This window comes from Seriola lalandi, unplaced genomic scaffold, assembly GCF_002814215.2.
Source record: "Seriola lalandi dorsalis isolate HSWRI2012SDOR001 ecotype SW California unplaced genomic scaffold, Sedor1 jcf7180002054360, whole genome shotgun sequence".
Taxonomy (NCBI): domain Eukaryota; kingdom Metazoa; phylum Chordata; class Actinopteri; order Carangiformes; family Carangidae; genus Seriola; species Seriola lalandi.
The window spans coordinates 839,908-867,426 of record NW_019524913.1 but is presented as its reverse complement, the minus strand read 5'-3'; the positions used below and the strand labels follow the sequence as shown (position 1 = coordinate 867,426).

Below are 27,519 nucleotides of genomic sequence, written 5' to 3'. Positions count from 1 at the left end.
TGTGAAAATACATTTAGAGTAGATAAGTTGCTGTGTGTTTTCAAAAGTTCAATATGTTATGTGGTGTTTGTTACCTGTTTCCAGCCACATCAAGCACATGCAACTCAGTGGCATCTGCAAGCTCAGCAGGCAGTTTGCCCAGGCGGTTGTCTCTCAGTGAGAGAACGTTGAGGCTGGAGCAGCCGCCCAGCTCTTTGGGCACGTTGCCCAAACGGTTGCGGTCTACATTCAGGTTGGTCAGCTTCTTCAGCTTGCCCAGTGAGCGAGGAAGTGACTGTAAGGGAGCGAGACAGAGACCATTAAAATTCAGGAAAATCAATAATGAAACTTAATAGCCGTTAATGGGACTTGGATATTAATGGGAACGCATGAATCCCAACTGGGTCAGTGCAAGGCTCAACATGGTTTGTATCTCCTTACTTGTAAAAGATTCTCTGTCAAAACGAGTTCTGTGAGGTTTTCCCACTCTCCTATTGAATCAGTCAGATGGGTTAGTCTGTTCTGATCCACCTTCAGGATAGACAGCTGTTTCAGACAACCTGGAGACAAAACACAACAGAATTTAACAAAGTGTGGCAATAAGACCCCAACATTCATAACTTTAGGATCATATACATCTTCACCTTGGTTACTACCACTGACAAAAATGTGCACAGTATCTGTATCCAGTTCAGTTTTTTACATGATATCTTATGTTTGTGACATGTAAATATTCTGATCTTAATGTTTGAAATATTTTGTTTAAATGAACCTAGGCACTGGAGTAATTGAATAGAGTAAACTAATGCAGGTCAAAATCAGATGACAAGCTTTTCACTGACATGGGTGTTCCACTAGAGGGCAGTGCTGTTCTTATTTAGCAAAGTCACCTACACAAAGTGGGCAAGTTCCTGGGTCCACTGCAACAAAAGTACTGCTTAATTCGATGTTTAACGTTCACACTGTACCCCAAAAACCCACTATAATACAACCCAAGAGCAATACAAAAAGATAGCTAATGTCATTTTCATGGGACCATCACTGGGTGTGAAAAGCATGGATGGTTGCAATGGAGAGATGACAATAATATTTATTTCATAATTGCATCGCTATTTCTTGTAGAATTTTACTGAGATTTATCATTCCCATTCTGTTTTTCTAAGACAATGTTTCTTTCTTTCCTTCCCCCTTGTATTTCTCACCTATGCTGTCTGGGACGACCTCCAGCAGGTTCTGTGTGAGCAGCAGGTCAGTGAGAGCCAGGAGGCCGTTGAGCTCTGCGGGAAGCTCCTCCAGACGATTCTCTGACACATCCAGACACACCAGTCTGCGGAGGTTCCCCAGCTCCTACACACACACACACACACACACACACACACACACACACACAATAAATAACACTTACAGTGAGCCACAGAGACAATACAACCATTACCTTCACAACAAGGTGAGGAAATCTGCTGGTGGTAGTTAATCCCACATTTGTAGTTTCACAACAGTTTCTGAAGAACCGTTTTTGCAACAGTGCAGGTATAAAAAATGATATACAATGACATACAATATAATATACAAACTGATACTCACTGGTGGTAATGAGGACAACTGGTTACGGTCCAGCCACAGCTCCCTCAGGTTGGGGAGAGCACCAAGTGTGTCCGGCTAAGAGATAGGAGTAGGTTGTTTATATTTGTTAATATCTGTGTTGCAAAGTGAGGGAAGTGACTACTCTAAACACACACAACAGTATGTGGAAATCTGATCCATTTGAAAACTATTAAGAGGTGTTGAGGCAAACAGAAAACACATACCTTAAATATACACATACTCTGTACATTAACTGGACGCTTATAGGTCATTTACAAGAAAAGTAAAAAAAATCTGAGTGATAAATGAAATTAAAGAGATTGTCAGTGAAGCAGTGGCTTTTGACAGACATGCAGGCAGGCAAGGTTTCATCATGATGTCAACTGTTTGCTTCAGCCTCCGCCCCTGTCAAGTCATGAGGCATTGTTTACCCTGTCTTATTGAGACAGGTGGGCGTTCCCACACTAGAAGCAGCGCTCACACTTGGGTACAGTGCAGGCACGGCCTCAGCTCTAACAGACCGGCTCTGATGTGTTTGGCCAGGTAAACATGGTTTACATCGTAATTATCGTAGTGGGAATGTGACATGGATATTTGTGGTACGTGTCACTCTTTGTGTGCAGAACTAGTAGTGCAAATATAAAACAGATTATTTATAAGATACAACTAAGAGTGCTGTTTGAGCACTCAATGATAGAATGAATCATCTACTGTGTATTATGATATTAAAGCAGGATAAGATGTTCGTGTACCAAAACTTCCAGTTCATTGCTGCCCAGGTCCAGTTGTTCCAGTTTCACCAGGAAAGAGAGTGACCTGAATACACACACAAAATAGCACAAGTGGTAAGTCACACAAATATGCAGCGTGAAAGAACAAAGAACAGAGCTTTGCATACGAATACAACATAACACTCATTCACACTGACTGACACATGATGCAAAAGACCCAAATAAATGTCTGTTGGTAAAACTATTGCATTTGCAGGTGAGAGATGTTTTACCCAAACAGTGTATGTGCTAATGATGAGTACAATGCTGATCTCAACAACAAAAGTTACAGCAGGAGAGACAGTGGTGACAGTTCTTCATGCATTATGAAACCATCATCAGCTTGTGCTGTCAACAGGCATTTATTGTGCTTGATGGAGACGGTGGGAAATTAGACATGAGGCTAAACTGAGCACTTGTACACTGAAGGGAGAGGACACTTACGTGGGCAGAGACTTCAGCAGGTTCTCCCTGAGCTCCAACGTCACCAGGTTAGCCAGGCTGTGAAAGGAAGCGAGTAAAAGGGAAGAGGGGTAGGGAGTTGGCAGGCCCAGTGAAGACAGGATGGGGGAGTAAGAGAGAGGGGAGAGGAGAGACAGGTTGGTTAGTCAGATGGCAAGTCTGTTCGTCTGGGCTGCCTGGCATGGTGAGGGGCTCTTCCATCTGGCGGAGCACAGCAGTGGCCCACAGCCCAGAGACTGGCTGCCTCAGAGCCCACTGGGCAGCAGAATCACACTCCTTGAAAACCTGCTCAGTCTCCTCATGTATCATGGATATATCTGTGTCCGAGGACTTCAGTCTGGTAACATTTTCCAATTAACATTTTCAAATTGATCGTTTTGTCCAACCAAGAGTTAATATCCCCGAAGATATTTAACTTACAGTGATATAAAAGACATATACTCACATTTTAAAAGCTGGAACTAGACAGTGCTTGGTATTTTTGCTTGATAATTGAGTGATTAATCAAAATTGTTGCTGATTAATTTCCTGTTAATTATCTACTATATTATTCTAAATTATGTGGAAGCAGAGTTGCAGAAATAATGTGCTAAATAGTCTTTTTGTAACCAGCCAATATGGGAAAATTTGAAATTTTCAAATCACTAATGAAGACATATCAACAGTTTTATTAAAAAAAAAAATATTGAAAAACACATCTTTTAAAATAATTTTACAAGAGGATCTTATCATATTAAATTTTCAAGAACGAGCTATAGCGCACATGTACATACTTTCCGATGTCGTTGGGCAACGTCTGCAATGACACATCGTTGAGTGCCAAGTGAGCCAGCGCTCGGAGTTGAGTGAAACCATCCGGCAATCTGAGGCAGAAAGACAGGAGGGGAAAATAGTGGAGACAAGTCTCTTAGGGATCTGTTGTACAATGCATAGGATCACTTGACTCACACAGACAATTGGCGGTTCTAGATAGTCCCATCTGTTTATGTATTCAGCATCAAAGCTTATGCCAATGGGTCCATTGATTTTCTATATACCAACTTGGACATCATTCATCAAGGGTATGGCAAGAAATGAAAGGTTTTAACTCAGAACCGTTCAACAGTGACTTTACTTAAAGATACGATAGTGATAACTGGTATCCTGATTAGGTCAACATGACACTTGTATTTCATTCACAGCCATGTTTGGTAAGAGAGTGTATTGCAACACAAAACAAGATCTCCTCCAGGCATTTGTTCTGTACCATCTATAATTATTTCTTAGCAACTGAATGATTTCAGGCATTGCGGTTAAAAATCAGGATGAAGTGCAGACTATACATTCAAACACAATATGACTCACTGCACATTTAAAAAAGGAAAGAAAAGTAATTAGAGCAAGCAAATGACACTTTTTATGCTTTGTTTCATTTTTCAAGCTGGTGCTGCTTCTCTGCGCCTTGTTCTATCTGGCGAGCACCATATTGTCTCACAGTGATGAACTCAGTGATGGGCTGTTCCAATCCACTTACCTGGAGAGGGGGTTTCCACTGAAGTCCGCTATCTCCAAGGCCCTACAAAACTTAATGCTCTCAGGGATCTCAGGAATGTCTGCAGGAGAAAAGAGGAGATGGGGTGGGGGGGTGGGGGGGACAGGAGTCAGAACCATGGACACACAGATGTAAAAAAAGAAAGAGGGGGGTTGTATTCTATAGACCGAATCATTTTAAGTTCTTTGTAATCACAACCAGATGGCCAAAAGCAGAGAAGTGAGAGAAAGGAAAGGGAAAATGAGACAGAAAGGGGTGAAAGTTGCACAAGGGAGGACGTGTTCAAAGTGTAGTCTTACATCTTCATTTTCCCCCCATCAACTCAAATGTAAGAGTGAAATCACACTTTTACAGTTAACTGCTTTTTTCCATCGAAGTCACAGTTAAGCCCCTTTTACCCTGTATCTGTATCTAACAGCATTTCAGTTGCTTCTTCAGTGCTTTAGTCTCAACAGGATGGTGTCAAATTATACAAAAGGGAACACATTCATTAAAGACAGATAAGATAAGACAGACATGTAGGATATTGTACTGCAAAGCAATGGTTTAGAATTGATAAATTCTTCAATGTTTGCACTGTTATTCAGCACCTTCAGAGCACTGTAAGGCAAGTCCATCACTACAACTTCACAAAGGAAGGCACAAATAGAAATCTGACCTATTGGTCTGACCAGGAAAAGCACTTTTACCAATGGACCTTGCAGGTGCACATTAAGAAATCCCTCTGGAGCCAAGCAGCCTATGACACTCATCTGGCTCAGTGTTGTCCTGCAGCAGGAGCAGGGAAGCAGACAGGCAGACAGATGGGCAAGGCCCCTTACAGGCCACTGCACACTGCTCTCGCAGCACTTGGTGCAGTGTGTAGCAGAGCAGATGTCTCGTATCTACCATTTCTGCCTCTGAGTATCAGAGTGTTTGTGTGCAGCACAGAAGGACACAGACAGGGCAAGACATTTGTGTGTGTTATAGACGACGAGTTGAAGAATATAATATATCAGGCCTAATAGGAATGAGTTTAATCTTATATCTCTGTAACGTGTGACTGAGGGCAAAATTAGTTTTTCCTTGTGGAGCTAAATTACCATTTTTGCTCCTCTTATAGGTATATTTCAAGGGCATAGAGATTCATGGGTGAATGTCTTGTGCCTGAGGTTAGACTGGATAATCTTGGCAAAGAGGGTCAGCTAACATTTATCTAATGGCTGCTGCTAGAGTGATGATTCTCCAACAGATTTGGAAACGCTCCTGTTGCTTAACGCCACATGGCAGCAATCGTTTTCACAAACACAACTCCCTTGCTTTGTGATTTTGGTGTGGTCTCGACAAGAGTGGGAGGTTATTTTAAAACGTGTCATTAAAAGTAATTGTGTATTAATGGGTGGTCTTGCAAGAAGATCTTTACGAGCAACTGACACAAGTGCACAATGAACTAGTCTATGTATTCATGTACCGTTTCTGGAGATGTCCAGCTCCACCAGCTGCATGAAGTTGGCCACCTCAGGCGGGAGTCTCTGGATCTCATTGTCACTCAAGCCAAGCTTCCGTAGGTTCAGTAGTCTGAAGAAAGGCTGCAGAGACACATGATGACACGTTAATCAACACAGAACATTAAACACTTCCTCAGACTGTTGTTATTTCAAATCATTAAATCAAATTTCATCATTTGATACTGTCAGGATACATCAAGGGACAAGCACCATTGTTAAACACAACAAAGATTTTGCCTGAAATGCTATCAAATCTTAAAAAAAAAAAAAAAAAACATTAAAGTGGTAATGACAATAAAGAGCAACAGATTCTCATGTTTAAGTTGCTGGAACCAGAGAATATTTCAAATTTTTGTTTCAAAATTACTTAATTACTTAATCAATTAACAAAATAGTTGCAGACTGTTTCTGTCTGGATTTCAGTTTAATGAACATTTTAGACCAAAAATGGACATTCATACAGCTGAGCCTATTAGGGATCAACTAATGATTTTTTTTGTAGTTTATTGGATTTTTGATTAATTGATTTGTGTGTAAAATGTTAGAAAATAGTGAGAAATTGCCATCACAAAACCAACATGCTGTTTTCTCATTGATTGTCTTGTCTGCCCAACCGTCCACAACCCAAATACATTCAGTTTACAGTGATATAAAAATAAAAAGCAGCAATCAGTCACGTCAGAGACCAGGACGAGAGTGTCGTTTTTGCTTCGAAATGACTCAAAACAGTGAATCAATTACCAAATCGATCCACTAATCAATTAATGGACTAACCTTTTTGGCACTGTACCCTCCTCTTTTGCCCTGATTATAACTGTAAGTTACCACACAAAATATCCTGTATATTCAGAGGAGGGCCGTCTCCAGGGCTGTTTTTTTTTTTTTTTTTTAAAGATTCCATCATCATATTCCCAAAAACTCCTCCTCACCATGGCAACGCCAACCAAACAAAGTGGCTTTCGATAGGAGAGCCGAGGAGAGTGCCGCGGCTGTGGCCATGCCAAGTGCTTTCACAAGAGGCTGGTTGTTGGAGAGGACAGCTTTCAGAAACATTCCTCTGCCAGCAGCGCTGTGTGCGTCTGTGTGTCATCTGCGGTTCAGATGGACAGACAAGACAAGCTAGCGGGGAACAGCAGGAGTAACAAACTATGCAGTTATTAACCCCTCAATCAGTCCCTGGTGCTGCGGCCCACAGAGAATCCACTGTCTGCTCTGTTAAAAGCCAGTCGACCTCTCAGACGCTGTAAGGGACTTGAGGAACTTGCTTTCCGGGGTAGGAATTTGTATAAACTCATTATTCGGGGATGCTCCCTGAATACAAACGTCTGCAAGCTTGGAGCCTAAACCTTAATTCAAATTTAACCTCAGGCTGTCAGCAAGGTCCTCTGCTGAAAAAAATCCATTGTGTGTCAATAACCAGAGAGATTAATATGCTCAATTGGAAAATTCTAATAATTTCCAAGATCCTCCTCCTTCATTGGGATTAAAGTTTCAAAAATGTAGCACCGTCATGCTCCTGTCTCCTCACTGTTGCATAAACATGTGGTAAATCAGATAACACAAAACCCTTCTTTGATGTATACTGTCAGGTTTAAACTTGACAAGTGTAAAAACACACATGTACACACTCTACACACTTAATACAAGATGCCGGGAGACAGCTCTACAATTACGCTGCCAAAGAGAAGAATGCTGCATTTCAGCTCCACTCTGTTCCTCGATGACAGACACTTCCTGCTCTTAACTAGTTATGTGTATTGTGTTTGGATGGGGAGTGAGGAGGCTACAGCAGCAATGTTTTTTTTCCCACAGAATCTATCCTGATTTTGCTGGCAGTGCAAGACAGGGATTGTCAGTACTTTCCGAATATTTAAAATTTCCCAGCATTAGCCTGTTAGTTGATATTAGCATCCCCACCTGATGGGAGTGTGAAATGGGAGGAGGAATGAGGAGATGAACACAGGAAAGGACACAGCCAGAAAGAGATAGAGAGGGTGTTGGCTCACTGAGTAGCAGGTGACAGGTATCAGATGGCAGGAATAGGAAACAGGAGCTGATGGCGACCATGTGACTCGGGCCAAGCCCAGATGGGAACCGGCCCCCAGGAGGGGAGGCAACCTTGCTGGGAGAACAGGTGACACTCAGAGAGAGAAAGCTACTCAGGTTTGAAACACACACACACACACACACACACACACACCTGAAAAGTCATGTCCTAGAAACAAGAACACAATTTAACTCCACAAAAAGTTCTCCTCAGCTGAAACAATACTCTCACACCATAGTATAAGAAGCCATATTACTGCTAATAGACAATCAGCAATTCTTCCATTCAAGTTAAACCAATTGCTCAATAAAAGCATTGTCATCAGTGCATTCCTCTCCACTCTTGATATCATCCAGAGCTCAATCAGTGATGAGGGAAAGCTAGCCAATAATGCAATCATGCCTGTGAACAAGTAATTACAAACACTCACAAAGATGGCCATTCACTCCTGAGTGTCCACTCTAAGACAAGCTGTCGGTGTTTTTCGAGGAAACAGCTATGATGCTGTACCCAACAGCAGCTTCTTTCTGAGAAACCCGGAACATGCCGAATAACTTGTCTAATCAAATTCTTGCGTTTTACATAAGTAACATGTAATCAATCTGTTCTCTGATGCGTTCAGTTGCTTTCAGAACAGTCAGTAACCGCTAATTCCATCAATGAAAACTGGATCTGATGTCCCTGCCGTTTCCCACCGACTGATGTACTTTCAAATTAAACAATAGAGAAGCCAAAAGTGTTATACGGATCAATGGGTCAATTGGAATAACAAGAGGGAGCAGTGGGATTTAGTGTACCGCCACCGTCTCTTCGTTGTGTTAGTGAGCCACAGCAGTCTGCTCAGTCACTCAGCCAGCCTTTACAGACCTGTGCTTGTATAACCATTTGTAGACTGAGGCGGCACGTTGGTGAGAGCCACTGTGCTACATTTCCTTCACAACCTTTCAACTGGGATGTTTTAATGAGGGCCCTGCAAGAGTTGTTTGGTTAAGGAAGTGAGTGAAGCTGTGAACAGGAGGATATAGTACAGTGGAGTAAGGGGGAGGTGGGTAAATGATAGCCATGACAGCAGAGGGCAGTGTGGGGTCTCAGTGCAATTACAGTAATGTATGCCATACCAGTCAGCACAGCCCACTTACAAACAACTACGAGAATACTACACACTAGTTTTTCTCGCGCTTAAAGAAGGCAGATAATCAATTCCAAAGTTCTTCTGCCACTTCAATACACAGAATTACAAAGCATTAACAGCAAATATTTGCTTTTTACAGCCAAAACAAACTGAAGAGGGCATGCATCAAAACTGAAAATCAGCACTGGCCACCTGATGACTGTTGATAAGTGGGTCAGACCCAGTAGGTAGCCTTTGTTTGACCAGCCTGCCTTTTCCTAAGAGCAGTTTGGCGGCTAAAACATCTAGTTGCATGCGTTTGGTTGAATAAATGGTTAGTCACGCCTGCAGCAGTGCTTTGTATTTTAGAGAAAAAAGTAGCTGGTAAATTACATAAATAGTGGTCAGGACTGCTATAAAAAAAAAACTGGCACATGCACAGATTTAGTTGGACTATGATAAGGTTTTTACACAGGGGAGGACTGGGTCTGTCTAACATCCACAACATGGCCAAATCAAGCTAGTGTGAAATGGGTTCTGTGGTGCGGGTACTTATTTGAGATATCCCCCATTATTATACATTGAATGAAGCCCCAGTCACCAATGAGTGACCTGTGACAGAGAGCTGTGTGTGTGTGTGTGTGTGTGTGTGTGTGTGTGTGTGTGTGTGTGTGTGTCTCTCAAGAGACACAGAAAAGCATCCCAAAAGATACACTGCACTTCAGTGTGTGTGTGGACAGTTGTAAAATGCTTTTCTTTGTCTTATCTGCATCATCCCGCTTAGCTTACATTCCACTCAGACAGAGTGAGTTAGTGTGCCTCAGGGTGTGTGTTTGTATTTGTGTGCACGCATGCTTCAGTTACAGGAGAGAAGATCCTGTGCTGTTGGTCTTCAAGTCAGCACACACCACTGTTTATACAGTCGTAGTTTTACTTTGGTTCAGGTTGCCAACAGCTCTGGCTACATTAGCAGCACTCTGGGGGAGAGGGCAGTATGTTAACATGCATATTTGTGTGTTCATGTGTATCAGCAGCAGTGGGTGATTGTTTGAGTGTTTATGAGTGTGTTTATGTGCGCTCTAAGAGACTGTAAATTCACAAAGAGGAATGCTAATGTTTGTGTACCTCACATCATTCCAGACAAACTAATTAAAATGTGACCACAGAAATCCAAGAGGCAAAGTGTGTATGTGCGTGTGTTCGTGAAACATGTGAGTAAACTGTATGTACTCTGTATGAGTAATGCTCATCTGTAGGTGCAGTGAGCTGAGACCTGCTGTTCACAGAGGCTGCAGTGTTCCAGTCAAGTGACTCCATTTAGCTTACGGTTTCCCTCCAATCATGCCATCAGACTACAGACAGAGCAGGCTCCTCTAGCCTCACACACACACACACACACACACACACACACACAAATAACTAATTTCAACCCTCTACTTACAGGGTGCATTTAGTGTGCAGGAGACCATGGAGAAACTCCAGACACCCAAGTCCATCTTTGTCCTAAATCATCAACCCAGGGCTAGGTTTATTGTTAAAAAAAACTACAGTATAAATATCCATAAAAAGTATTATTCCTGACAGTGGGGGTGGGTGGGTGGGGGGTATAACTTCTGCAAAGACAAAGGCATAAAGTCTTGGCATTTAGTGAAACAAAAACAAAAAAGGGCTGAACCAATTCTATCAGGTCTCAGCTCGCCTAGGCATTCAATCAATGGACCCACTCATCTCCAAGTTTTCTACAAAGAGGAAGTCAAATTACACACCATCATTAAACCTCTCCTCTATTCTTTTCTCAGTTTTTCTGTTTTACTCTAACACACTTCCTTTCCTCTGCCATTCCTCTGGAATTCCTATTCACACACTCCCAAGCCTCTTAATCTTGTGCCAAATCTGCCCGGTCCCCAGCCCAGTCCTTATGTCCTCACTCTTCCCAATATCCATTCCCTCACAATGCTCACAAACTACACACACACTGTGTGCACACTACTTGGGTGAGGGGCTCAAAGAGAGGGGAGGGGATAGCACATGCTTTGGTGCAGGCCTGGACTCTTTCAGTGTCCGGGGAAATAAAAAGCAGAGAGGATTCGGTTGACTGAGTAACTTGGTCGGTCACTCGAGTGGTGAGCCTCATTACTGCACACTCGTTTCTATAGATAGCTGCAGTCATTGTTGTGGAATAAACTCACTACACGAACGAGCACAGACACAAGTCTGCTCTAGCACAAGGTAGTCGTGCATTAAGAGTCAGTCCTCCTCATCTTACTTTACCTAATATCTTCAGTGCAGGAGTTATGAGTTATTTGAAACTAAAAGCACATGCACCAGCAAGACTACATGCTTAGTCATTTCAAGGCCAATGCTAATGAAGCAATATGGGCTGATTTTGCTCTGCTGCTTGGCCAAAGCGTCCCCCCTCCCCCTACAGAGCACTGTTTGAAACCCAAAGTTCCCAAAACCTCCACACATGAATGACAGCCTTACTGGTCCTCTTCCCCTCCTCCTTCCCACTGCTCCACCTCCCTGGGTTCCCTCCATTTTCCTTGGCAGAGGGACAAAGGCCAAGCAGCCAGCCCCACACAGGGCTGTCAGTCACAGGCTAGCCCGCGCTACCTCCCCCCGCCCTGCACCCAGGCCAGAGGATTCCTCCATTGTCCAAAAGGGCACCACAGAGAGGAGAGAGAGGGCTAGAAATGGAAGGATGAAGTCTTGAAAGAGGAAAGTGGCAAAGGATAACAAAAGGCAGGAATGACTAAGAAGGATAGAGCAGGCGAGTGGGGAGAACAGCAGAGAGAAGAAAAGGAAGCTTGTGTGCAAAGTAGAGAGAAGAGCTGAGAGAAAGGGATGACGGTGGATTATTAATGAAGAATGGAGGGTAAACAATGGAGTCCCACAGTGCTGTGGACAAACTGCTCCACTAATGGGGACAGAGACTTGAGCCACTGACCAACAAATTATCTCAACAGACAATAAACTCACTGCCCTTCTCCCTAACAGATGAATAATGTAATTCATATCTTTTATCAAAACCAAAACACGTGACAAATCAACAGACTGTCATTAATGTTCTTTTGTCTGGTCCACTGTGCCTCATCACTAGTATGGGATACAATGCTCCCACTGGCCTCAACAGAAAACCCACACACATCAGACCAACAATACTACCATCCACCTACCCACATCCATAAACCTACATTTCACTTCCTCTGCCCTCACCCTCTGTCTCCCACACACTCTCCCTCTTCTGCTAGTAAGTTAGGTGTGTGTGTGTGAGTGTGTGTGTGTGTGTGTGTGTGTGTGTGTGTGTGCGTTTGAGAGGCAAAGAATAAAAAGAAACAACCTAGAACATCTAAATCCACAAACACAGCAGCAACACACACTGAACTGCACGTATGGTGTGCCATGTGTTTCCTTTAAGGCAGCACAGCTAATACTATTAACTTTAATCGAACATGCTCACACATGTAAAACATACAGAGAAGTGTGTAAATGTCTTTGTGTTCCCATTTATTTGTTTGTGCGCCATTACGAAACGGTGTGCATATGTGTGCAGGTGTTTGTGTTTCACATAAGTGGCACTTTCAGTCCTCACTACCCTTATCCGGCTCCAGTCCCCCAGGGAGAATAGGCCACACAGAGAGACGGGCGTGGTAAAGCCAGTACGACTGACAGCCTGACTAACTCCCATCTACTTACACCTGTCCTGGTGACTTTGATCTGTGCGGAGAGCAAACACAGCCAAAGACAGGCCAAGCACCGCATTAGCAGTTTTGAACTACAGTAGACAAGATCTGCTCTGACAATAAGACAGCGAGGGGAGATAAATGCTGTGGCTGGCTGTAAAAAAACAAAAAACAAAAAAAAACACATTTCAGTAGCAACTCTGCCATTGTCAGTACAACCCAAATTTGCATGATGAGGTAAAAAAAAAAAAAAATGAGGTGACTGTGTGGTGGTTGAGATTTCCTGGATAAAAGAAGCAATGGCACAATCAGGAAAAAGAGATCTGTTGAGCTCTGGTTTGACATTTCATTCAAACTATATTTCATCACATCTGTATGCGTATGCATGTTCCATTTGTGTGTTTACATTTCCTCCAGTTTAAATTGCTTAAACAATGTAATTGAGGGAGAGCATGTAATTTATTACAGGCTCTTAATGGTTCATTTATAATGGATCACTAGTGTACAGTAAAAACACAGCCTTACATTTGCACCCCCAGCTAATACGCTAGTAGCACTTGGGGCAATCCATTATTATGAAAATGACAGCATACATAGTATAGGGCTGCAACTAATGATTATTTTCAAATGTCATTTTTGTTTGCCCTTCAGTCCATAAACCTGAAGATAAGCTATTTTATCTATTTATCCTTTATCTATGACATAGAAAGCATTAAATTCTCAAATTTGAGAAGGTGGAACAATAACAGGTTTGGCATTTGTGCTTAAGAATATTAGCAAAATCGATTTTATATTTGACTATCATAATAGTTACCGATTCTTTTTCTGTCAATCAACTAATCAAGTAGTTGTTGCAACTTTAAAATAGCACTGCGTCTACCCTCTGGACATCCAGTGCTTTGCTGATGAGTCAGGACAGACTCAGTGGGGAATGGATGGATGGTCCTGGCTGAACGGGTTTGGGCCTGGGGGCTGTGCATGTATACAGTTTATGTTTATAATTGTGTATATGTGAGTGAACTTGCCTATTTATGCTTGCTGCCTCACAGCATCCTTGCCTGTACAAACAGAGGGAAGCTGGGAAATGCGGTCACTGAAGAAAACAAGAACTTCTCAGGAGAAGAGGGAACCCTCTGTATGGGTTGAACAGACTGAAACAATGACAGCGTAGCCCACAACAGCTCAAACTACCCACAAAGATTTTTCTGTAACAGTACAGCCTGATAGTGTTTCTACAAAGCTACTATGAGTGCCAGATGCTTTCCCAAAGTCAACATGGTTAATAAACAGCCACAGTGACTACAGGGGCTTTTCCCCATTTGCCTCCTGGGAATGTTGTTGGGTTGTGTTGAGTTGACAAACCACTGTAATGTTTCAGACTATCCTGCCTGAATTCAGCCAAATGTGCAGCCTGGAATGTCCATCTTGTAGATTCCTATTTGACAGCTGTATATACACAATGCCAACACACACTGTAAAATAAATAGAAAGCCTATATCACACTTGTGTCTGTTGTCGACTCCAGAGAGCTAAAGGGGGAAGATTGAGAGGGAACAGGTGGACATGGCATTGTGGGGCTAAGAGGCTCCTCCACTCACAAATATACACATGTACATTAGGATTTTAAAAAATAATATACTTTATTATTATATTCCTATTTGATCTATAGAAAAACATAAAACAGATAAAGTTATTTTTTACTGATTCTTCAAAAAGGACCGTTTTTGTTACATTTGCCACCGATGCAAAGTGCGATAAACTATATTTACCATATGGCACCCTTAGCTATGCTCTCTGTAATCAAGAATGGTGATTGCTTGGTGCAGTAAAGCGATTTCAAGTCAGCATTTTAAAAATAGACAAGTAATCCCTCCACTGTTGCCATATTGGTGGGCTAATCACTGCTTTGGTTTCTTAAACCGTCACAGTGATAGAAAAGCTTGCACCGCCACTTCTGGGACACCATGTCCACAACTTAATTAACACAAACACACAGAAAGAGGGATAGAGAGTTAGTGCTGTAGTCCCAGTGCATATTTGCAATCCAAACCAAATTCAAAGCAGCAGCTGAACTGAGAGCCTTGAACTTGATCTTTTCAGAGCTTTTACACCTGCACTTTGCTTCTGTTTCAGATTTCCGAAAGCCTATCTTCCATCTGACAAACAGAACACTTAAGCAAGATAATCAATGCACTGTTGTTAACAACATCCTTCAACTACAGTTGAGAAAGCAGGAGACAACATAACTTAAAACTATAAACTGCACTGTGAGCTTAGGAAATCTGCAAGAAGGAAAGATCAAACGGCCGGGTGCTGGTAGGTTTCTCTGGTGATGAACCAAATCTAAAAAGGTCTCTGTCCAAAGAGGGTGTGGCATAATCAACAAACACTCCCTGGAAATGCAAATGATGACTGGTTCTGCAGGTGCTTGGTAAGTCACCGAACAAAGCATGACCACAAAGTGAGCACAAAGGGATGGGCCTACATTTTGTTAGCAGCACTTATTTGCTGGTACATTAATTGGCAAGCAAGTGCACGCTGCTCTCACTCAGACTTTGCTGTTTAGTTGAACTAATGGCCAGAGATTCTCCAGCTATGCTGTCACACAGCAGGAATGAAGGAGTACACAGGAAAATCAGAATCTGTAGAAGAGGCCCTCCACCCTCCACCCATCCCACTCTCCCTGACTTCATCACATGCTCTTTCATTCTCTTTCTGTGTTCCCACAAACATGACACAAAACCAGAAGCCCTATTGTTCATAGTCCACAGAGGACGTTTGGCTCTTTCCTGGATGGGCTGGATCCGGTATGTGCTGCCTGCCAGCTCTCAGTTTGTCCCATGGTGGAGTCGTGCTGCAGGGGACCAACATGGCAACCAAGGCACCTCTGACACTGCACAGCCAAGGTGTTTTATATATACACAAGTCATTTTCTGGCAAGTTGGTATACTGTCAACATATAATGTGAATAAAAACATTAGCAACAGCAAGGGGAACACTTACTAGCATTAAACAGGCTCTATAGAAGATATGCATACATACAGAGATGCACAGCCAAACAAAGATGGCGCTGAGGTGCTTTCCATATTTAGAAATTAAAGTACTAAAAGACTACACACAGACCTTCATATCAAGACTCTCAGGCAGAGAAAGAGGATCTGGTATCTATGTACAATCTCAGACAGTATGATACTTGATGATTATCTCTACTCATGCTGTGTAACAAGTTAATGCAAACAGTAAATTAAGTGATAAATATTATCAAAACTTCTTGATGCAGCTACTTGACCTCTTTTACTAAAAAGGGACAAAATTGAGTATTACACCTTACTGAAAGTTCTTGTGTGTGTGTTATGAGTGCACGAGCAGCCTCAGAACAATTGATTCATTGTGTGTGTCCAGGTTGTGGCCTCCCTCACAGGATCATGTGGCTCAGTGTCTATCGTTTTCCAGTAACGGTCTTGGCATTCTCCCTCTTGCAGGGGGCTTCACACAGGTTCTCTCTCTTCACATTTCTCTCTCAGGAATGTTCCCTGGCTGTTTGAAACGGGCATGGAAATGGACAGCTATGGACCTAGCATCCCCTTCAAAAGATTTCCCACACATATTTGGGTGACCTGTGTAGGTTAACTGACAGCACGCCAGGTACATTTTTGTATTGAAATTTAGAAATTTTACGCAACATAGTTTTCAAACAACTAAGATTTAATGCTGCCAAGTTCTGAAACGCTGCACAATGATCATTATTCACAGAGTATTTTAGCAAATTCCTTCAAGTCATTGAGCTACTCTGCTGACAGACTAAATTGCAAGACCGGTAAATGACAAGGACGATTGAATCACATAATTATAATAGCTAATGTTGCATTACCACTATGTTATACTACAGTTAGAATAATTTTGGTGCTAGATAAGAGGTTTGCTGCTTGCTAAAAATACAAATCTAAGCTGAGCTAATCAAAGTCACTTGTAATTATCATTCCACCTACTGAAATAACAGACAGATTATGTGAAACTTGGTGGTCACATGAATTCATTTGCATATATTTATGATTTGACCACAGGTCTCAAATAAACATAACCCTATTAGGTGGCGTCAAGAGCCAGCCTTCTGCTGCATAGAAATGACTGAACAACATCTGTCGGTTTTGCCTGGATTCAACAGATCTGGATTACACAAGCTCTCCCACTGTGTTTGAGTAAATGAATTAAAAAAGGTCAACGTTAGGGGAAAATGTGTAACAGAATACAACTAATTGAATTAACTTATTTGATTTACTGTATTTAACGTGTCTTTCATGCATGTGGATATTTGCACAGCATCATATACATACAACTTTACAAAAATTTAAAGCACAAATCAGAAAAGTACATAAGGCTACAAGGCTTACAAAGTTTGATAATTGGTCCACAGGAGTAGCACAAAGTCATCTCTAAGTAGTTCACTGATTCAGCCACCCTGCCCCTGTGGGAAAATAACTGCTCCATTTTAGGTGTTGCTATAAAGTGTCTCTGCATTGTTGCCTGTGGCTTTTTCAAAACCTGAGGACAAAGTGTGACTTTGAAACAAGCAGGTCTGCGCTCTCTCTCCCTCTGCTTCTGTATGACATGTTTGGCCGGGGCAGGGGCCAAGGTTGCTGTGTTGTTAGCAGATTTGAAATAGCATGCGCTAGGGCCTCTGTGCACACATGGAGGTACAGTAGGTCTGCAGTGACAGGGGAAGACCCAGCCCATCTGATGTCTCTCCCTGACAACACAGGGTGAATGCACCCCCACATCAGGCAAACCACTGGCCCTGGGAGATCCATCACCTTGGAGACCAGCATTTGTTCAATGAAGAAGCCAGGGGAACAAGGAAGCAGAAAAAAAAACCTCCCTAGTGACGCTCGACTGACGATGAGATGAAAACTGAGCCTTGTTTGATTCAGACAATTTATCTGCTCAAAGATAACAAAAGCATGTGAACATCTTGACTGTGTCATCACAAACTGCAGAACCATTGTTGTAATTTAATCTGGCTTTGTGTGTTATCATTTCATTTCCTTATTTAAGTTTTTGAGGAGCATTCATCAGTTGAACACATGTGCTTATCTTTAATACAAGACACAAGACAAGGATGCTGTTACTTAGGATTACAAACCAAACCCCATTAATATGTCATGGAGACAGCATAATTACAGAGTTGTCTACAAACCCCTCCCACATAACTCCAGAGAGGATCAACGCCAGGAACGACCAAAACACTAGCCCTAAGCCCACAGGCTAGCACATGTTGATACTCAGAGGCTGTGTGAAACACATGCCCAATGTCATGGACCTGGTTTATGATGGCACATCTTAACATACTCAATGCAGAAACCTGATAAAAAAGAATAATGTTGTAGTTTAGAGCACACTCAGCACACATAGCACATTTTGTACCACTGCCAGCATCCCATGTTCCTTGTCCAACAAAGTATAAGGTGACAGAGTCCAACCAAACATGGTACATGTACGCTCAATCTGTGCTTGTTCTTGACCTCAAATGACATCTTCCTGTGCTCAAAAGAGCCATTAAACTGCTGAGCTGCAGCAAGAGTCAATCACTTTTCCCACAGTAATCTGAGACCATACATATACTGCAGTCTGCAACCCCTTGCTGACAGCCCACACAAAATCCTCTATAAGAAAAGATTAGTTGAGTATAATCTAGTTAGTGAACAGTTGTCAGTTGTTGATATTAGCTGTGGCCATATGATTACAACCATGGGTTACAAATTGTGAAAATTTGTAGCTGATGTCTCAGGATGTGCCAAAGTGTCAGCCTGCAGAGGGCAGGTGAGGCGTTAAGTAAAAGGAGTAGCTCAGCAGTGACAGCCAAATCATTTAAATACATTTAGTGGTCATGGATTTACCTGATTAAACCAGATAATTACTAAAGGGTGGAGTTTTAGATAGGGCTCCCTATAGTCAGGTGGCCAGTAAGTAGGTAAATCCTTTTAATAATTGCACAGAATACAATTTAATGTAATTCAAAATGCAAAATATTTAAATAAAATATGAAATGTATATATTTTCTATAACCTATAAAACAATACGACTGCACTGGACAATATTGCACATTTACTGAGTTACAGTAGTGTAACTAAGTTCAAGTGGTGCAGTTAGGAATATATACATAAAAAAGTACATTCAGAATATAAACATCTCCGCAGTGTTTTGTAAATGTAACTAAGTATTGTAGTATAGATAGTCACACAGGTCAATGTCAGTGTTTGGCAGTGTTCACATCTCATACAACTCTGGGATAGAAGCTGTTCTTAAGTCTGTTTGACTTGAATCTTAAAGTCTTGTCAGGCTACGTCTAAAAATCAGCAGGGTATTGTTTGCGTCTGCTAAATGAGCTGAAATCACCTTACAAAATATGAACAAAAACACATAGGCAGTTAATTGAGAATTACTGTTGAGGTTTTTCTTACATTCTTTCAGATGAGCACCTTCAAGTATTCCCATTTGTGTTTTAAGGCCCAGAAGAACATGAGCTGGCTTAATTACAACACTGTTAGAATGAAATGAGACTCATATTTAAACAGGGGGAGACTGATGATTAAGCTTAATTAGCTTGAGAATTCAACAGAAGCAAGATGTGCGTATCATGCATGCTTCAGTGTTGGTCTATGTATAGGGTCTGTGTGTGGGCTTCACCAACAGGAATGTAAAATGAGTAAGTTCAAGTGTATGTGAGAGTGAGACAGAGGAGTGAGTGGAGCTTCCAGAGGGCAGGGCAAGCTCCTGGAGATTCCAGGCATGCCTGTATTTCCTCGGATGTCACGTGCTGAAGTGCAAACACAGCTATGCAGAGTTAATTACACAGAGCACACCAAGCTGCTTACTTCTCCTCCAATGTTTCACACTTTAGCAAAACCATTATTAAGGGAAAGCTGAGGCAAACTTGCTAAAAATACCAGTCATATTAAGTGTACCACAACTGGAGAAAACCCTTCAGTCTTTTTAATAAAAGACTAGAAAACACAGAAGTGCAAGCCTGAGCACAAAATATATTTTTTATTTTCTATTGCTCCAGGAGTCTAAATATTGTTTTGTGACGTTTGACCGAACTCTCTTACACAACAACGATGGAAAAAATATAATTAGAAAGTTTCCCGTTGAGAGAATAAAACAGAGACAATGAACACAAAGTGTTGCATTGTGAGTTGTTCCAATTTCTCAACTTAAAATAACTGACCTCTTACTATAGACAATGCACTAACGATCAACACGTACTGAATCACTCATCAGATCCAGCTGTTCTGTTGTGACCACATCAACTGAATTGAAAGCTGAGGCATCAACACAAGACAAGGCAAAGGAGAGGGTTAACTGCTGAGGCCATCATATTCACAAAAAAAGTCAAACGGTGAGCAGAAAATCTGGACTGCTGCACTGGAGATGAAAAGATGTGTTTGGGGGGCTGACTGACAGGCCCGCTGATGTGCACACGCACACACTCATAGTGGAGAAAAATTGCTGCCATCTCTTTTCTACAAGCCTGTTACTGCTTGGCTTGGTATTTATCGCTGGCATGAGCATGACACATACATGCGTGCGTACTGCTTTGTTGTCTCCAAAGAACCCTGCTGTGCTTTCTATTGACCTCTCACATCTATTCTCTGTCATACACATAAACATTCACCCATCAGCACTTCTCTATTAGAAGCCTAAAACTGGTCATGTGGCACAACCCTCACATTCAGCCTGCGTTATATTGTGTTTGCTCAGTAACCAATTAACCAACCATAACCGTGCAACACCTTTTCCTTTTAAATCCCTCATATCTGAGGAAAAAAAAATTTCAAGTCAGAACAAGTGGTCAAGAGACTAGGGATGGGAATTAATAAGATTCTATTGATACCGATGCCATTATCAATTCTGCTTATCGGTCTGATTCTCTGTCAATTCCTGATCTGTTTTCTGTGAGGAAAAAAAAGGAGGCTGACAGAGGGAAAAACATGCATGTGTTATGCAAAAGTTTTGCTGTTTAACTGCTGTTTTCATTTAGGTTTTCTTAGTCAGAGAAAGAATCTGCTGTGCCAGCCTGCATGGTGCAAATGTTGTTATAACATAGAGGATAGTTACCTTCAGTAACAGACAAGCCGCTTGGTTGAGAAGCAGTGGCTCTCGTGCGTAAAGTCAAATACAGGCATTCGTGGAATTTAAGCCCTTGTTCTGTAGAAAGATCTTTCAGCTTACTGTTGGTGTTTCCATCCTTACTTGAATTTACCATTTTACAGATATTACAACTATCACTAGTGTCATCTTTCTTTGTGAAATGAAGCCACACTTTGGACAGTTTCTTCCTCTGTGCCACGACTCCTTGTTCCAAGTTTCTAGCAGCATAGACACCATGTGTTTGACGTAATTGTTTTGCAAAGTGCAACTGATAAAAAGGAACTGATAAGCTCTGAGGCATATGATTTGGACAATTTGGACCCGGTTCTCGATTACCATCCCTATTGGAGAGTGCCTCATACAGAAATTCAAATGCTCCCAAAGTGTTTCTTCTGTACTTTTACACAGCTGTGCTGCTTGGGGGTAATGATTCCAGCTTTCATTCATATCTGTCAGTTTGTGACTGTAGCAGGGCTGCAGGAAAGTAGCTCAACTATGCAATATAGATTATTGACTTTTATCATTTTAAAAGATTATTGACTTTGATCATTTTAATCTTTGGACGTGGACAGCTTTATTTCGAGTAGCATTTGAAATTGACAAAAATTGCTATTAAAATTGCTATTAAATGATAACTATGCTCTGCCAAAGTTAGACAAAACAAACCCATGCAGAACTGACATACACAAGGGCGAGAAGAAAATGCATTAAAGCAACTTCAGGAATTTGTGATTTGTTCCAAGTGGATGAAGGTTACAGAGCTCCTTGGTACAGGAAGCAGCATATTTTGTAATTTGACAGTGGGGATGTGAGAAAATCAGAAGAAAAATATGATAAAATCTGAATAACACCCCTTTAAGGGAGTAGCAGTGTATTTATTTATTTATGGACTGTTTCCTACATATATCGACAAAGAAAACATGCGTCTGTAAAATTCAGTGATACTGGATAAATCAATACTGTGATCAATCTGGAAGAGAAGTAGATAACAGCAATTTAGATAAGTTGTAAATGATTATTCAGTCAATAAAGAGTGTTAATGATCAGAAAATTCAAATCACTGAGCCCTGCAGTAGGGCCCAGTTAATACTCTCTGTACTATACACATACTTGTATTTTATCAGACAGGCAGTGAGATACTCGGACACAAATTTGTTCTAGAAATACACGTGCGGAAAAAGTATTTATGGCAACACATAAATGGCTGCCCAGCTGTCTCACGGGAGCTCTTCAACAGAACTACAAACAATCGGTATCGCTGATTATTACACATTTTTAATATCAGATTAGTTCATGGTCACGATTGATCAGTGTTGGCCTGTTATTTTGCTGTGTACATTCAGATCACACACTTGTCGTGTTTCCATCAACTGTGACATTTTAAGACAGATTTAATTCAGTAACTAAAGCTTTAGGTTTAGTAGGCTGATATACTGTCCATTTGTGGCAGTTATCACAGAACTCAGGAAGCTCAAAAGTAGAGAGACAGCGGTTCTCAATGGAGAGCAAACTTTTCTGCTATTCAGAAATGCATGACATAGATGTTTGGAGACAGTCATCAATCAAAAATTGGCTTGGTTGGGGAAAAATATTCCCCAAATGGAACCAAATGTTTGTACTCTCGAGTCCTGTAGATGACAGGCGGTGAGATAGTGAGTCAAGTGAAGAGTGTACAAGTGGTGCAGACCATGACGGTAGTAAACACTGCTGCAGCCGTCAGTTTATTACTGTACTCCTTTATCATGACTGTTGAGCTCTTAGGCTTAACATTCCTTTGCAGGTTGGTGACACATCTTGTAGGAATATGGAGAAACATGGAGCTTTACATCACGTATCATACACACTATCAGTCTGGGACACTGCAAGCTTCTGAGTGTGTGTAAATGTCAGAGGGAGGGGCGGGGAAATAAACAGAATCAGTGCTGTTCAAGGAGGGAGGAGAGAGCTTGAGTAAACAACAATAGAACATAAGCCAATTTTTTCCTCAAGCCTCCTGTTTTCATGCCCGGACTTAGAGATCCCTCAATGCTCCACAAAAAAAGTCCAGAGTGGACAAAACAGGGCATTCCATAGCTCACTTGATTATTCCCACTTCCTGCTCACAAGAGACGCTCCCAACAAAAAGGAATCAACAAGAAAAACACAGGCATCAACAAATCAGACTGACCAAACCTAGACACTGCCCGAGTGTCCGAGTTGCCCCATAGAAAAACAAACCGGTGCTTTGTGGAGTCGGGATGAGCCCAGACAGAAAGACATTCTGAACTGGCCACCTGTTTCTCAACATAATATAAAAGTGAGCTGCTCTGTTGTGGTAGCTGTTGTGTAGAAGAAGTGGTTGCTGATTGGTTAAACTCCAATTTCCTTTACTACTGCTAAATTCAAACACTATTTCTAAATCTTGGCATTATCTTCTGTGAATGTTAAATCTGATGGCGATAAGAGAGCTGAAGGTGAGGGACCGAGACCCATCCAAAACCACTGGTAGAGAAAGAACACCAGGCTGAGGACGCGGGCTATCAGGTTTCACGGTGACAGATAGAGGCCTTCAATGACTGTGTGTGGCCAGCAGATAAAGGGCAGCATTTGTTTGTGGTCAGTTTTAATGCCATCCCAGGCGACCTATTCCCCCCACAGGGACATCAGCACCCTGACAGATTAGCCTCAAAAGGCCCGTTTGTGTGACTGAGAGTGTAGTTCCTGAGCTCCTGTATGATCAAAAGGTTCAGGATCAGCATCAAACCCCAAAGAAATGTCAGTGCTGAATTTAACCACTCTAAACTTCATGTGTTCATCTGCAGCAGCGTTCTCTTTTTGAGTCTGTGGCCTAAACGTCACCTGTTGAAAACGTGCAAAAGCTACAAAGAGAAGGTTTACTCAAGCAGAGTAAACATCTGGCACAAGACGGATAGGAACAGGATGGGAAATAACCAACCATGTACAAGGTAATTACAACTGGCTGATAAGGGAGTCTTGTGTTTACCAAGCCTTTTTATAGACAGCAATTAATACTTTATTTTCAAGCCTTTTCTTACTCAGGACAGAACCTATGCAGTAATGTGATTTTCAAATTTAAAAGTTAGATTTTCAAGACTCTTATGTCAGCCAGAAATGTATTTTCTGAAGTCTTATAAAATTATCTAGAGCTAAAATGGTTAGTCAGCTAATCAACTAGTCAATAAACCACAATTCATCTGCAATTATTTATATTTTTTTCATGTAAAAATACCAAGCATTTCTTGTGAGGAGTTGCTGCTTTTCAATGTCTTATTGAATAGCAGATTAAATATTTTTGAGATCTGGACTCTTGGTTGGACAAAACAAGATGTTTCAAGATTTCACTTTGGAATTGCAATGACAACTTTTACTATTCCTGACATTTATTGTCCCAATAATTAATCGACTGATCAAGAATATGACCCATGTGTTAGCTTTAGCCCTAAAATGATCCGACTTGAGACGAAATTGATTTTTTATCAGTTAAGGTGGAAAAAAAAAGGTGGAAAAAGTTTGTTAAATTGAAATAAGGATTTAAGGAGCCAACAGATCTCCTATCCTATCACAGTGCTCCAGCAGGACATGCAGCAAAGCCACAGACTCTCCCCTATCGCAAACAGCTGCCACCACTGCCATCAATTATTCACTAGAGCTTTGCCTCTGTGTTTACCTTTGAGACTGGCTACCGAGGCCAGAGTGCATGGCAGAGTGGTGAGACAGTGTCAGGTCCAAATCACAGTGCCACTGCAGTGAGGCAGGGAATCATTGGATGCATGTCATGTGACAGTCCAACCTTGAACAGGAAATGATACTGTGCTGAAAGACAATTGGACTACACATGGTGGGACCAACATTATAATAATGTGATTGAGAGCTTCTGTATTTCTCTGCCTCATAGACTTGTAACCAATGATCATTCTTTCATTGAATCATCTGCCAACTTTTGCTTGTAATAATTAATTCCAGAAAATGTCAAAAAGTAGTAAAAGAAAAAAAAAGACACCCATCACACGTTCTCAAGCAGAGAGCCAAGACTTCAAATTACTTGTTTTGTCCAATACACACTCCAAAATCTGCAAGATTTTCAATTTAAAATGATCAAATCTTTCCATTTGAGCAGCTGAAATTAGCAAATGTTTGTCTTTTTGGTTTGAAAAATGATTCGAAACAACTGATCAATGACGAAAACTGTTGTGGTGATTAACTGTAGATGGGACGTGTCAGGCAGGGATTGAATTCTGGAGGCAAAAAAAATAAAGCAAATAAAAGCTACATTTAAGGGCAATGACACTGAGGAATAGGCCACTATTGTAAAAGGAAGCAGGGCAGCACATCCACATGCACTTTGACACCACTGGTGTGCAGGTTCACATCAAACATACTAGTGGGAACTGTCTATATCCATGCTATATAGCAACATTGTGATTAGCACTTTAGGCCTGACATTACTGCCATTTCCCAGGAAGAATGCAATATTTCTCAAACTGAAAGTGAAGGAAGGAGGGAGATTGTGTGTGTACTTGTCAGATACAGCAAAGCAAAATATCCATCTACACCCTGCAAAAGTCTCCAGGGGACTAGCTGTTAGCTTTGTGACCAGCTCTCTGACTGCTTCTTTCCCACCTGACAATGCATATCAGCCCAGACTCCAGTGTTCATGGATGGATGGATGGGTCTAACACCACAGTCCCCGAGGACCGAGGATCAGTGGAGCTCAGCTCCACTGGTGAGGTGCCAGAGCCCCCCAACCGCCCCGCCCTTCTCCTGTTAATCCATCTCCGGAATAAAATACACCCCCACCACTACTCCCACATCATACTGACTCACTAACTCTCTCTCTCTCTCTCACACACACTCACACCTCCCATTACCCCTTGGTCCCTCCAGATAGGGGGGAGGGGGGTAGGCAGGATGTGAGACCAGCTGGTCATCAGCTCAGACAAAGAAACCTGCTGAATGTGCTCTTGCATCAAAAAGAAATTCACATCTCTCTCACTGTTGCTTCTTCATGGCCTCAGCTCTGGATCTCTCACTTTTCAGGCACCGCGACACAGCCCAATCATGTATTGGGGGGGATTGATTACAAAAGTTTAAAAAAAAAAGAAAAAGAAAACTCCACTTCTGTTTTTGTTACGGATGTGGGCCACTCAGTCACTGTGGGGGTAGGGTCAATTACAATTGCAAACTGAGGAAATCTTCAAGTCTGGCCTGATACATCGAAACAAAAAACATTCACACAACAAATCTTATTTTAGATCTTTTCACGCGATGTGAACAATAGCACTTCTGGCTTCGACACGTTTTACCAAAGCAGAAAAGAGGAGCACAGGAGAGTGAGAAAGAGCTGAGCCAGAGTAACAATGCGGTTCTACCGCAGAGAGGCCAGTGGCAGGGGTAATTTATCTTTGGTCCTAGCTTAGTTCAGCCATTCGCTGGGGAGAAACAAACCAGGGCTCTCCTGTAGAGTTCACTGGAAACTGAAGGAGGGAGGACAGACGGCAGAACTCCAGAATACACTGTGAGGATAAAGTGTTAAGTGTACGTGACCTAGATTATTAAAGCAAACTTTGCTTAGTGAGCACTAAACTTTTGGCTTTAAAGCCCAGGCTGCATTTTTCAGACACCTTTCTCAGGAATTATACAGTAAATGAGTGGAGGGCCATTCACTCTCAAATCAAAACCATTTTTCAATCTTCCACAAGAGATTCATGAAACAAAGACATAAAATCAAACACTTGACCATTCAAGCTTGGGTAAACAATGGTAGACCAATTCATGTTCAGCCAGAGCTGAGTGAAGGGGCCTAATTTGGGTTTCACTTGACCCGAGGCTTAACATACACAAGGGACTCAAGAGAAAAGAATTCAGATTTTTATCAGTGCGTTTTATGTGCTCGAAGAAAGACCCACATGGCAGAAAAGCAGATCCCAGAGGAGGCGTTCACTGAAACACACTGGCCTGTATGCAGGGGGGTCAGAACTGTGGTGCTGAGGGGCGTTTTCACGGCCGGGTGAAGCCCTAATCTGCCCTTTAGCCACAGATCTGTTAGGACACACAGAGAGGGCACTGGTGACAGTTGAGGATTAAAAAGACTGCATAGTCATCCTTCCTATTTACCATGCACATATACTTCTCTTTTATTCAGAGTACCAAGTATGTAAACATACACCTCCGCTCTCTCAGCTGCTCAACCATAGATGTATCTAATGGCTGGTGAACTCATGAAATCAGGCATGTGTTCACTATGATACACTAATGATATGTGTCCTCATAGGCCAGTTATAGGCTGTAACAGTTCTCATATTTCTGGTTGTGGCAAGTGTTGAGACAGGAAATCAGTACTGTAGCATATCAACTGTGACCAAAAGATCCTATTAAGTAATAAGACTAGGAGCAACATAAACCTGTTTCTCAAAGTCTCATGGGGACACACCCTGCAGGGATTTGTTCCCTATTTCAACTATGGTAAAGCCAAAACAAGAACAAGTACATATACTCAGTCCTTTACATGTGTTAGAGCTGTTATTTGGGCTGCTGCCTACTGCACCTGCAGTCCACCTAGCTCCTCCAAAAAGGGCTCTCCCTGTGTTTTTAAGCAGGTGTACCTGACCTAAAACAAATCTTTAAAATGATCATTTGAGTAATGATATGCTTAATGTAAGCTTTGTCAGGGGCAGTGCAATGTACACAGGAAACACTTGGGGGGGGGTGGGGGGGCCG

The 27,519-nt window shown here is 41.8% G+C and overlaps 1 protein-coding gene across 19 annotated transcripts in view; it reads right to left on the bottom strand.

Moving 5' to 3' along the window:
* scrib (scribble planar cell polarity protein) overlaps positions 1-27,519 on the bottom strand; it is a 64,239-nt gene that overhangs the window by 32,410 nt on the left and 4,310 nt on the right. For all 19 annotated transcript variants that reach the window (XM_023408354.2, XM_087174543.1, XM_023408370.2 and 16 more), the window contains exons 2-10: positions 5,777-5,894; positions 4,309-4,387; positions 3,569-3,658; positions 2,778-2,834; positions 2,316-2,379; positions 1,564-1,638; positions 1,182-1,326; positions 421-539; positions 75-274 (exon numbers count right to left, since the gene is read on the bottom strand). In XM_023408354.2, coding sequence (XP_023264122.1) covers positions 75-274; positions 421-539; positions 1,182-1,326; positions 1,564-1,638; positions 2,316-2,379; positions 2,778-2,834; positions 3,569-3,658; positions 4,309-4,387; positions 5,777-5,894 — 947 coding nt within the window. The remainder of the gene's footprint in view (positions 1-74; positions 275-420; positions 540-1,181; positions 1,327-1,563; positions 1,639-2,315; positions 2,380-2,777; positions 2,835-3,568; positions 3,659-4,308; positions 4,388-5,776; positions 5,895-27,519) is intronic.